This window comes from Myotis lucifugus, unplaced genomic scaffold, assembly GCF_000147115.1.
Source record: "Myotis lucifugus unplaced genomic scaffold, Myoluc2.0 scaffold_2432, whole genome shotgun sequence".
NCBI lineage: Eukaryota > Metazoa > Chordata > Mammalia > Chiroptera > Vespertilionidae > Myotis > Myotis lucifugus.
In genome coordinates, this window is record NW_005873480.1 from 1 (window position 1) to 11423 (window position 11423).

Here is an 11423-nt window from a genome sequence, read left to right on the forward strand (position 1 = left end):
GATGAGCACGTCCCCTTGGACGGCCGTGCCCAGGGGGATGACGGCTTTGCCGTCCTCGATCCTGAAATCCCTGTGGGAGGAAGGCGGGTCCCGTGAGACACAGCCAGGCCAGGGGGCGGCCCAGCGAGGCCTGGGGCACAGCACGCCGGCCCCAGCAGTCTCAGCTCCCTGGTTTTGCTACCAACTACCCCTGGGGGGGTGCTCCAGGCAATACTTCCATGGAGCTTCTCAGCACGCCGTCATGGGGAGCTTCCCGCTCAGCAGAGGCCTGTCCGCTGCGCCTCGGGGACCTGAGGCGGGGCTCCAGCGCCAGGGCCCCCCCATCCTCCCGGCGCGCCCTCGTTGCCCTGGCCTGGCTCACCGCATCCTGTCGTACTCCTGGGACGTGGTGGCCACGCGCTCGTCCCCCACATAGACCTCGCAGAAGGGCCGACAGCCGCTCCTCTGCTTGTTGAACAGCGGCACGGGCGTCATGACGATGGCCCGCACCAGGATCGGCTTGCTATGGGGCGTGATGGGCTCCTCCGCCACCATGTCACACATGTACTCGATGTACCTGAAGGAGACACAGCACATCACACATGTGCTGTGCACAGCTACACACCATGTCACACATGCTCTGCAGGCCACACATCACACACATGTTCTGTGCATGGCCACATACCACCTCACACACATGCCCTGCATAGCTATATGCATCACATGCATGCTGTGCACAGCCGCACACGTCACACACATGCACACACCACATCACAGGTTCTAGTTCCATCTCCCAAGCGTGATGCTTTAATTTTCACTCAGTTCAGAATGCTGTCACGTTTCGTGGGTTATTTAGAAGTAGACTGGTTGACTCTGGAACACGGAGGGGTTTTCCCAGCCCTGTTACAACTTCTACTCGAATTCTCTTCAGCCCGTGACGTTTTGTAGTGTCTAGTCCAGTGACGGCGAACCTTTTGAGCTCGGCGTGCCAGCATTTGAAAAACCCTAACTTAACTCTGGTGCCGTGTCACATATAGACATTTTTTGATCTTTGCAACCATAGTAAGACAAAGACTTATATTTTTGATACTTATTTTATATATTAAATGCCATTTAACAAAGAAAAATCAACCAAAAAAATGAGTTCGCGTGTCACCTCTGACACGCGTGTCACAGGTTCGCCATCACTGGTCTAGTCTAACTTGGCTGTGGTTAAAGGGCCCGCGTGTGGCTGCTCTCGCTGAACATCCGTGTGCCTGGGAAGGATGCGTCCCGCCGTGGAACGTCCTGTGGACATCAGGTAGGCCCGCTGGGTGGGGCCGAGTTCAGTGCGTCTGTCCTGAGAGGGCGGGTGCTGGCCCCACCGCCTGGGATCCTGGGATGGTGTCTCTCCTGGCTCCGCCGTGTCTGCTCCGCACGTCTCCACAGCACCCCCTGCGGCTGGGCTCCTGCCCGGGGACCCCTCCTTCACTTGCTTCTAATCAGCAGAAGGGATGGGTAGTGCCTTCTGTGCAGCCACGCTCTCACCAGCGGACCTGTCTTGGGCTCTCGCCAACCCCCAGCAGGAGGCCGATGCCGGGACCTCAGCCACAGGCAAACCCCAGAGCTGGGAAGCGGGTTGGGGCTCGGAGCGGAGTTCCTGGGAGCACCGCCCGCTCCCGACGGCAGGGCGGCCAGCCCCAGAACTGGGCGGGAGTCCAGGTGGCTGCGCCACGGCTGACCCTCAGGCTCCCTCACTGACCACAGCCTGGCCAGGCTCTGTCCCAAGTGCAGACGGCCCCGCGCTGGCCGCTGCCCCCACCCTTCCACGGCCGCCATGGCGGGCGGCACCCTCCGGCCGGGGCTGGTTTGTCAGCTGCTCCGCCGGGTTCTCCTCCCTGGTCTTCTCTTGGCTGCTTCCCCCGCTGGCTGCCAGGACGGCAGAGTCTCCCGCTGCCCCGGGTTCTCACGGGACCTTCTGCAATGGCTGCCAGCAGTCTCCGCTCACCTGAGCGTGGCTTCCTCGGGGAGCACGGGCCAGCAGCTGGCCTTCTGTGTCCATCTGTGCTGCTCAATCCTGCTGGGTCCTGAGCACCTGAGGTTTGGTGCATCGTGACCTTGAGGAAGTTCCTGGCGCCTGGCTGGTCAGAGCTCCGTGACCCCACCCAGGAGGGTGTGGTGGGCGGCATCCAGCGCCTTCTGGGGTCCTCTCCTGCTGGCCCTTGGAGACCGACACGTGGGAGGCGGCCTTCACGGCGCCTGCGCGGCCAGGCCCAGCATCTCCAGGCCTCTCCCTCGCAGCCTCCCTGCCTCCCTGCCCTGCAGGTGCCGCCTTCCCTTCAGTGTCTGCAACACCGTCCTCAGCCGCAGTGAATCTCCCGTCAGGCACCTCTGGGCTCCTGCCTGTGCCCCTGGGAGCCACACCCCGACCCATCTGTGAGCGCCCTCAGGGACCTGAGGACGGACTCCCCAATCTCTGCGGTCTCGCCTGCTTCTGCACACGCGCTGACCACTGGCTGGCCCTTCTCTGGCCCCCGGCTCACGTCCTTGGCTTTGACTGCGGACGGGCCCATTTCTCTGAGGACCAAGCGCTGTTCCTGAGTCTGAAGCTGGTCCCACTGCTTTTTAAGTAGCTCTGCACCCGCGCACGTCCCGAGGAAGCAGCTGGGGTCGGGGGTCCCAGCGTCAGGCCACTCCCCACTAACAGCCCTCCTCCCACTCTGCCCCGACGGTGAGCAGCTGCTCGCGGGATCCCACGGCGGCTCCGGACCCTCGGCACAGCTGGAATTCAGGAGCAAAAATGGCTCTCAGGCCCACATGGCTCAGTGGCTGAGCGTCAACCCATGAACCAGGACGTCACAGCTCTGTTCCCAGTCGGGACACATGCCCGGTTGTGGGCTGCACCCCTAGTGGGGGCCTGCAGGAGGCAGCCGATGGGTGTTCTCTCACTGACGTTCCTCTCTCTCTCTCTCTCTCTCTCTCTCTCTCTCTCTCCAAAAAAATCAATAAAAACATTTTTTAAAAAGACTCAGGTCACATGTTGGAAGGGTCAGCAGTCCTTCTGCTTGGTGGCCTCGCCCACTTTCCCACGACAGAGGACACAGCTGGTGGCCGGCTCCCTGCATCCAGGTGGCCCCACAGCAGGACGCCTTTCCCCGCCCGCCCACTGTCCACAGGCTGCGCCACCACCCAGGGCAGAAGGAAGGGCCTGAACACTTTCCTTTCTTCCAGCATCACCCGCCCACACAGACCCACGTGCACAGAGCTGGCGGCCAGAGTGCTGCCCGTCGCCTCAGACACAGGCTTCAGGGGCACACGTGCTACAAGGGCTGGTGCCCGGGAACCGGACAGAGGCACTGCCCGCCACTCAGGGCCGAGGAGGCTGACTCTGACCCTTCCTGACCCTCTGGCCGGGCTCCTGTTGGCACAGCAGGGACAGGCCTGGCACCCCACCCACACTGCCCACCCCTTTCCGAAACCCTTCCAGCCTCCAGGGCCCACGGCGACACCAGGGACACCGCATCCAGTGTCCGACCGCGGACAGGGTACCTTTTGTGGGACGGCCAAATGCCCGGCGGGCAGCGCTTCATGCTGAACATGTACACGGCGGCCTCGGCGGTGCTGAAGAGCCGGCAGAAGCACAGGAAGGAGCAGACGGCCACGGCCGACGCCGCTCTCCCGTCCTAGGAGAGGCACAGGCAGCTCCCTGGGGCCCAGCACCACCTCCCGGGGGCAGAGCACGTCCTCAACGTGCAGACACGCGTCCACACAGACGGGCGTCTTCGTGACGGCGCAAGACGCGGCGTCTCCAACGGGACACGCTTGCCTCACTGCCCCCATGTGCACCCCTCCCTGAGCCCTCCTGGTGTCACTCCGAGTGACTCTGCCCAGGACCAGGACAGCTGTGCCGGCCTTCGCGCCCACACTCGGCAGGTGCCGTGTGACGCCACACACCTCAGCCTCACTGCGCAGTGGGGTAGGGGTCCCCAGCTGCCGTCAGGAGGGACAGAGGTGGGTGCTGCGGCAGCGGCCTCGGGGCAGGGCAGTGGAGAGCCCTGGGGTGCTGCCTCGAGGGGAGACGAGAGAATGCACATGGGGCCACCGCACGCTGCACCTGTGCGGGCAGCTTCCCCAGCAGCAGCTAATGCCCAGGGGCCTGGAGGGGGGCCCTGCTGGGCACCCAGACGCTGCCAGGGGGCCTGCGCCAGCCCAGCGCCCCACAGTCCCTGGCTCAGGAAGGGGCAGGCTGCTGGTGCCCCACTCCCCACCCGGGCCACCACCCAGGACACTGCCCCATCTGACGCCCGGGGTTCATGACTGTCTTCCGTCCCCATAGCCCCGGAGCCCTCCTCTAACGCGGCGCACACTCACCGTGCAGTGCAGCACGCACACGTTCTTGTGGTCCTGCCGCAGCCACCAGTGCATGTCCCTGCAGATGCTGTACAGGCTGCGCAGGCTCGGGGCCCGCCGGGCCGCCCACCCGCACTCGGACACCTGCGGGACGGGCCCAGCTCAGCCTGACACCCTGCACCCCCGTCGGGGAGGCTCCCCTCACGAGCGCCGCCCGCTGGCACACTCCGCTACGACAGGATTTGTGCCAGGCAGACAGACCTGGCGATGGGAACCAGGGGCCAGCCTCCCGCCATGCTAGGGCCAGCCGTAAAAAGCACCTGTGACCCCAGGTTCAGGGACCATGAAAACCACGCGGCCTCAGGTCCCCACGGGAGGAGCAGCGAGGCCCGAGGCTCGCTGGTCTCTGCACCCCCCACCCGACTCTCTTCGGTGTCCGTGAGATGACCCTAGGCTGTCACCACAGCGAAGACCAGCCCTGGCATCACAGCGAGACCCTGCAGAGCCCGCTGCACGCGCTGCGCTGCCTGGGAAGTCAGCAGGCCCGTGAGGCCCGCAGGGCGCAGGCAGGGGAGGCGGGGGCACTCACGCGGTTGTGAAACTTGGCGGGCCGGTACGTCCTGGAGGACAGGTTGTAGACAGCGTAGTGTCCCGGGTGCTTGGAGTCCAGAAACAAGCGCACGTCCTCGATGTTGTTTTTGATGGCGGATTCCACACCCTCTGCCGGGAAGGACATCACTGGAAGGAAATAGCCAGTCAGCCCGGGGCACCGGGGCGACCGCGCTCAGGCCCCGACCCGCCTCCAGCCTCCCCCTCCCGGCTCCCGGCTGGTGCGTCAAACGCAGTGCTGAGCTGCAGCCCGCCTGCCATCCACAGGAGCCCCTCGGGACCTCCCACGGTGCACCTGGGCGGTAGGTCCTGCTGAGACCCCACGCACAGCAGGGTCTCCAAGCGTCCGATCTCGTCTTTGGTTTGATTTGGCCTGGAGACCCGCGTTTCAACTGTGCGTGGCCTCGCTCATTCCTCTGCTGCAGAGCCCAGAAAGTCCACCCGGGGAGAAGCTGCTGCACACGCACTGTCCACTGCGGGCCCGGAGGTGCCCTGACACCGGGCCCTTCCCCGCCACCGGCCCTTCACGCCCAGGCTGCAGCGGGCTGAGTGGGAGGCCCGCGTCCCCTGCCATCGCAGCCCCATGGTGAGAGCGGCCAACGCACCTGCGATTCGGGAGGTGATGTAGGAAATGTCCAGGTCTCCCTTCGCGTAACTGGAACCCAAAGAACACGTGGTTAGGACAGGGACCTTCCAGGGAAATGACGACAGCTGAGAGAGAGCGAGCCCTGGAGCGGCCCTGGGTGAGCCTGTGTGTGTGCTCACGTGGATGGATGTGGGTCACTGCGTGTGAGCGCAGGCATGTGTGTGTGAGAGGCGGGGGAGAGGCAGGAACCCACACAGGCTGTGACTCAGGGCTTGCTCCCCCGGGAGGTGGGCCGGGGAGCTGGCCGTGACAAGAGGCAGCAAACATGGGCGACCAAGCCTCTGACCCACCAAGGAAAACCACAGGGCACCCCAAAGGCCAAGGCCAGTCTGAAGGGACACAGCCAGCATCAGCGTCAGACCTGGGGGGGTGCCGGCACGACAGCCAGGAGCCTAGAGCCGCGGTGACCAATGAGCTAATGGGCAAGGCAGACAGCAAGCACAGAGACAGTGTGGGCGGAGGGGAAGCCCTAGGAAGAGCCGCCCGCCCAGGAGGGGCGAGAGACAGCGCTGCGGAGCACGAGGACAGCGCTGGGCTCCCTGGCCGGGCCCGGCTCAGCAAGCGTCTCCGAGCCACAGGACCCTCCACGTCAGAAAAGCCAGGGGAACAAAGACGGCAAACGCCAGACGGGGCTCCCAGGCTGTGGGACCACAGGAGGCCTGGCACTCGCAGCAGGGGACACGAGAAGGAACAGAAATATCTGAGACGATGACGACGGAGAATTTCCCCAAATTCACGTCAGACACCAAACCACGAATCCAGGAAACTCGGAGAACCCCCACCGGGATAAACGCCCGGAAACGTGCCTGGGCACAGGGTGCCGCCTGCAGCAATGCGAGGTGAGAGGTCCCGAGAGAAGCCGGGGGGCACATGCCTCATCTACTGAACAGGACAAGGACACAGACCTTTCTCCTCAGAACCCGCCTGCGCAAGGAGAGCGGAGAAACTAGAGCTGGAAGGAAAGCACACCAGCTGTGCCGGGAAGCCAGCCTCCAAACAGTAACATTCTTTTCTCAAAGACTGAAGGAGCTTGTTGCCGGCAGTTCTGTTTTGCAAGAAATGTTGTGAAGTTTTCTAGAGAGAAAGGAAATCACATGGGCCAGGAGCTCAGAGCCACATGAACAGAAGAGCATCAAAAAGGAGTAGGTGAAGGCAGAGCGAATACCTTTGTTTTTGTTAATCTTAACTAATAAGTGAGTCTGTTCAAAATATTAGTGGCAACAGAGTGTCTGTGTGCTCAGCACCCACTGTGTGCGTGTGCGTGTGTATGTGCGTGGACCGTGTGCTTCCACGTCAGCGACGAATGCCATGACGACGGGGGAGGGGTCACTGGCATCGAGCCTCCAAGCCCCTCGGCCGCAGCTGCTGGGGGGACTGTGTTAGCTCTGAGTGCACGCCGCCCCCACAGAGCAACCACAAGAAGGTAAACAAGTGCAACACATGCCAAGAAGGGCGAGCGTGGAACCAAATAAAATACTCAGTTCACACCACAAAAGGCAGAAGAAGAGTGAAGATAAAGACCGGGACAAAGAACAGAGCGGTGAGGGGGAAGCAGCAACAGATGGGGCAGATGCTGGCACGCAGCTCCACCCATCTCCGAGCCGGCGGTCTCCACGCCCGGTGACAGGCAGAGACCCCGCACCACCCATCTCCGAGCCGGCGGTCTCCACGCCCGGTGACAGGCAGAGACCCCGCACCACCCATCTCCGAGCCGGCGGTCTCCACGCCCGGTGACAGGCAGAGACCCTGCACCACCCATCTCCGAGCCGGCGGTCTCCACGCCCGGTGACAGGCAGAGACCCCGCACCACCCATCTCCGAGCCGGCGGTCTCCACGCCCGGTGACAGGCAGAGACCCTGCACCACCCATCTCCGAGCACCACGGTCCCCACGCCCAGTGACAGGCAGAGACCCCGCACCACCCATCTCCGAGCCGGCGGTCTCCACGCCCGGTGACAGGCAGAGACCCCGCACCAACCATCTCCGAGCACCAGTGGTCATCAGCACAGCAACAGCGCGGACGCCTTCTCGAGGTTACTCCTCTGTACGCTATATAGTTTGAACATACTGTCTTTTTGTTATTTTAAGGAAATGTGGTAATTTGAGGAATAGAGAATTTTTAAGTTAGTGAAATTTATTAATCATTTCCTCCATCGGTTGTGTATTTTTTTAAAAATATATTTTATTGATTTTTTACAGAGAGGAAGGAAGAGGGATAGTTAGAAACATCGATGAGAGAGAAACATCGATCAGCTGCCTCCTGCACACTCCCTACTGGGGATGTGCCCACAACCAAGGTACATGCTCTTGACCGGAATCGAACCTGGGACCCTTGAGTCCGCAGGCTGATGCTCTATCCACTGAGCCAAACCGGTTAGGGCGGCTTGTGTATTTTTTGTCTCATTTAGGAAACCTTCCAGTGTTATAAAAATAACCCTCTATAGTTTATTAATTTTTCCTTAAAAAACACATGCTTCTTAGAATTAATCGCTTAACTGGCCAGAATAATGTATTCGCTGCTGCTGGACAGGGATCCGACTTCCTCTCAGCAGGCGGGGCTGGCACCTGCGTTGACGGGGCCGGGGCTTCCTGGCAGACGGTTTCGTGGGTTCCCAGGCCTCAGCGCGCCATCTGTCAGTCTCAGCACTCAACTCACCACACTGACGCCCGAGAAAGCTCACGCGTGTAACAGGGATCATCCTCTGTTATTCTCATTTTTAAAAATACTCCTGGCAGTAATGGGTAACATGAATTTTAAGATCAAAATCTATGAAAACAGCCTGGCCAGTGTGGCTCAGCGGTTGAGTGTCAACCTATGAGCCAGGAGGTCACAGTTTGATTCCGGTCAGGGCACATGTCCAGTTGTGGGCTTGATCCCCAGTGTGGGGCGTGCAGGAGGCAGCAGATCCATGATTCTCTCTCATCATGGATGTTTCTCTCTCTCCCTCTCCCTTCCTCTCTGAAATAAATAAAAATATATTCTTAAAAAATCTATGAAAACAATTTTTATGACAATGAACTTATAACTTAATTGAAAAGTGATACCATCTTTAAAATTCTCCCAAATATAAGTTTCTCCAGTTACTTAGGTCTAATTTTATGGTTCTCACTGGACTCAGCCAGGCAGGGCAGGCTAGCAGGGAGGTGGTTCCCTGGCTTCAGGGGCACCTGGGAGGGAGGAAGGGCGCCCGCAGGCCTGGGGAGGCGTCCCTGCTGGAGCCCAGCGTCAGCACCACTGAGGCCATGTCCCAAGTCTGATCGTCAAACGAGTAAAACACAGAGCCAGGGAAGCACGCAGGCAGCCTGACAAGTTTGCTCTAGAATTCCTCTGCAGACACAGCTGAGCAGGAACATGACTCTCCTGGGAAGGACGGACGGACAGAGAGGCACGCACCACAGACAGCAGCAGCAGCAGCAGCAGCCGTGCCGAGGGCTGCGGGGACTTCAGGCCCGACGGGAGGGGGAAGCTCAGGGGATTGGGGGGGGGGGTGGGGGGACGGGGACAGTGCCCTGCTTGCCATCAGCGGACGAGAACCAATGAAAAGTCCCCAATAAGGTCCCCGTAGATTAAAGACCCGAATGTGCAAGGAAACCATCAAAAATGCATTTAGTTTAAACATTCTGAAACATGTATTTCAAAACACACCTAACCTTCCTACTCAGGAAAACAAACAAAAGACATAAAGGGAAATATGGATAGATTTGTGCTTTAATTAAAACCAAAAAGAAAAAGACAAGTAACTGACAAGGAAAAACGGCTATTCTGTCTTTTCACAAAGTGAAATATAAAAATCTAAGCCCGCGGCCGAGTCTGAGCGCTCTCACATCTACACTGGCAAGGCGCCGCGCCCACTGCACACGCACTCCACAGCCCAGGCCGGAGGTGGTGCCCCTCTTCTCCAGGGCCCGTGTGGCCGGCAGCGGGCCAGCACTTCTCCCCTACTCCCAAGTCCCTCACGGCGGGGCCCACCCCGATGGCCACGAGTGCAGGTTCTGCCAGGCTGGGAGGCAGGCAGCGCAAAAGGTCAGACCCCCCCCCCCGCCCCGCCCCCTCATGGAGAAGCCAGGAGCCACGCCCGGCCCTTGCACCCACGCAACCCTCGACTCACTTGGCGACGGACTGGATGACCTTGGAGGAGGTGTCCTTGAGGTTGGTGAGCAGGCGCCCAGGGCCCCCCCGCAGGATGTCCAGGAGCCCGCCGTAGGACTGCTCGTACTCAGCCACCGCCAGGCCTGCAAGCAGAGACCAGCTCAGGCCGGGGGGATAGGGCCGGGAGCCCCAGCATCCCCAGAACCTGAGGGCCGCACCCCGTGTCACCCCACCTGGGCACAGGAACTAAACCAGCAGCTGGCATCTCATCATGCCCTGCGCCCACAGCCCCCCGGCTGCTCTCACAAGGGCCGAGCCGGAACCTGGCCGGCGAGTCGAGCTCCCGGTGCCCACGGCCTCCATCCCGTCTCTAGACTGTGCACCCACTCACTCCTGCAACCTGGGCCCCGGGCCCCTGACACACGCACGCTGAGGGCCCGGCCAAAGCGAGCCTCCACCCCAGGTGGGAGGACACAGTGGACACGGAGGGCAAGGAGTGGGGTCGGGCATGTGGCCCCGGCCGAGCACAGAGAGGCCGTGGGGCTGGACAGCGGGTGCTGCTATCTGCCTGCAGCGTAGGGCCCGGGTGTGAACAGAGTGATGGCAAAGGGAGGCAGGTCCTGAAACCCTAGCACCCCGGAGGATGTGGTCCCCAAAGGCGGCTTGGGGGGGGGGGGGTTAGGTTGGGGTAAAAAGAGGAAGTCTTGGCCCGCACTCTGCATCTGTGCCCGAGGGTGTCTGTGGCCTCTGTGCAGCTTCTGAGACCAGCCAGCAGCGCTGGCACAGGTGGCTGGGGCGCAGCTGGGACCGGGCCCTGCGCTCCCGCTGTCAGGCAGCCACAGAAAGCAGCCCATACGTCCTACGTGTAGAACATTCTTGCTGGCCATTCACCAGGAAATGACCGGCACTCGTGTGTGTTGAGCATGTGTGGGCACGAGCGTGGTGTAAGCATGTACGAGCACATGCGTGCACGTGTGTGGTGTGGTCCTGGAGAAGACCCAGGGCAGTCGGGGCGGCCCCACATGCTGGACATCCAGAGAGGCGACCAGGACCCACACTGCCTGGTACACACTGCCGGGCAGGCATTCAAAAAAAATTTTTTTTAAATAGGCAATTTAGCCGAAACCGGTTTGGCTCAGTGGATAGAGCGTCGGGCTGCGGACTGAAGGGTCCCAGGTTCGATTCCGGTCAAGGGCATGTGCCTGGGTTGCGGGCACATCCCGGTGGGGGGTGTGCAGGAGGCAGCTGGTCGATGTTCCTCTTTCATCGATGTTTCTAGCTCTCTATCCCTCTCCCTTCCTCTCTGTAAGAAATCAATAAAATATATTTTTTAAAAAATAAATAAATAAATAAATAGGCAATTTATAATACTGGGAGAATGTCATTTTAGTGTTTCAGAAAATGCGTTATTCTTGGAAAGAGCTTGTGCTCTTACGACTCTGGGAAACAGAGGTTTTGTCCTAACTCTTGGAAGCTTCCTGGGAAGGACAGTCTAACACCTTGGATGAACATGGAAGTGCTCTGGAAGGGCTGTTAAAAACTCTCAAGAGCCAAAACCGGTTTGGCTCAGTGGATAGAGCGTCGGCCTGCGGACTGAAAGGTCCCGGGTTCGATTCCGGTCAAGGGCATGTACCTGGGTTGCGGGCACTTCCCCAGTAGGAGATGTGCAGGAGGCAGCTGATGGATGTTTCTCTCTCATCGATGTTTCTAATTCTATCCCTCTCCCTTCCTCTCTGTAAAAAATCAATAAAATATATTAAAAAAAAAAAAA

At 60.3% G+C, this 11423-nt stretch overlaps 1 protein-coding gene across 1 annotated transcript in view; it reads right to left on the bottom strand.

The window, feature by feature from the left end:
- Positions 1 to 3: 3 nt before the first annotated feature.
- Positions 4 to 11423, bottom strand: part of LOC102442976 (cyclin-G-associated kinase) — a gene marked incomplete at both ends in the record, with an annotated part of 22746 nt that continues 11326 nt past the window's right edge. Inside the window, 7 exons of the mRNA XM_006108479.2 lie at positions 4 to 70; positions 362 to 556; positions 3508 to 3641; positions 4330 to 4452; positions 4898 to 5046; positions 5523 to 5572; positions 9672 to 9795. Of these exons, the coding sequence (XP_006108541.2) occupies positions 4 to 70; positions 362 to 556; positions 3508 to 3641; positions 4330 to 4452; positions 4898 to 5046; positions 5523 to 5572; positions 9672 to 9795 (842 nt within the window). The remainder of the gene's footprint in view (positions 71 to 361; positions 557 to 3507; positions 3642 to 4329; positions 4453 to 4897; positions 5047 to 5522; positions 5573 to 9671; positions 9796 to 11423) is intronic.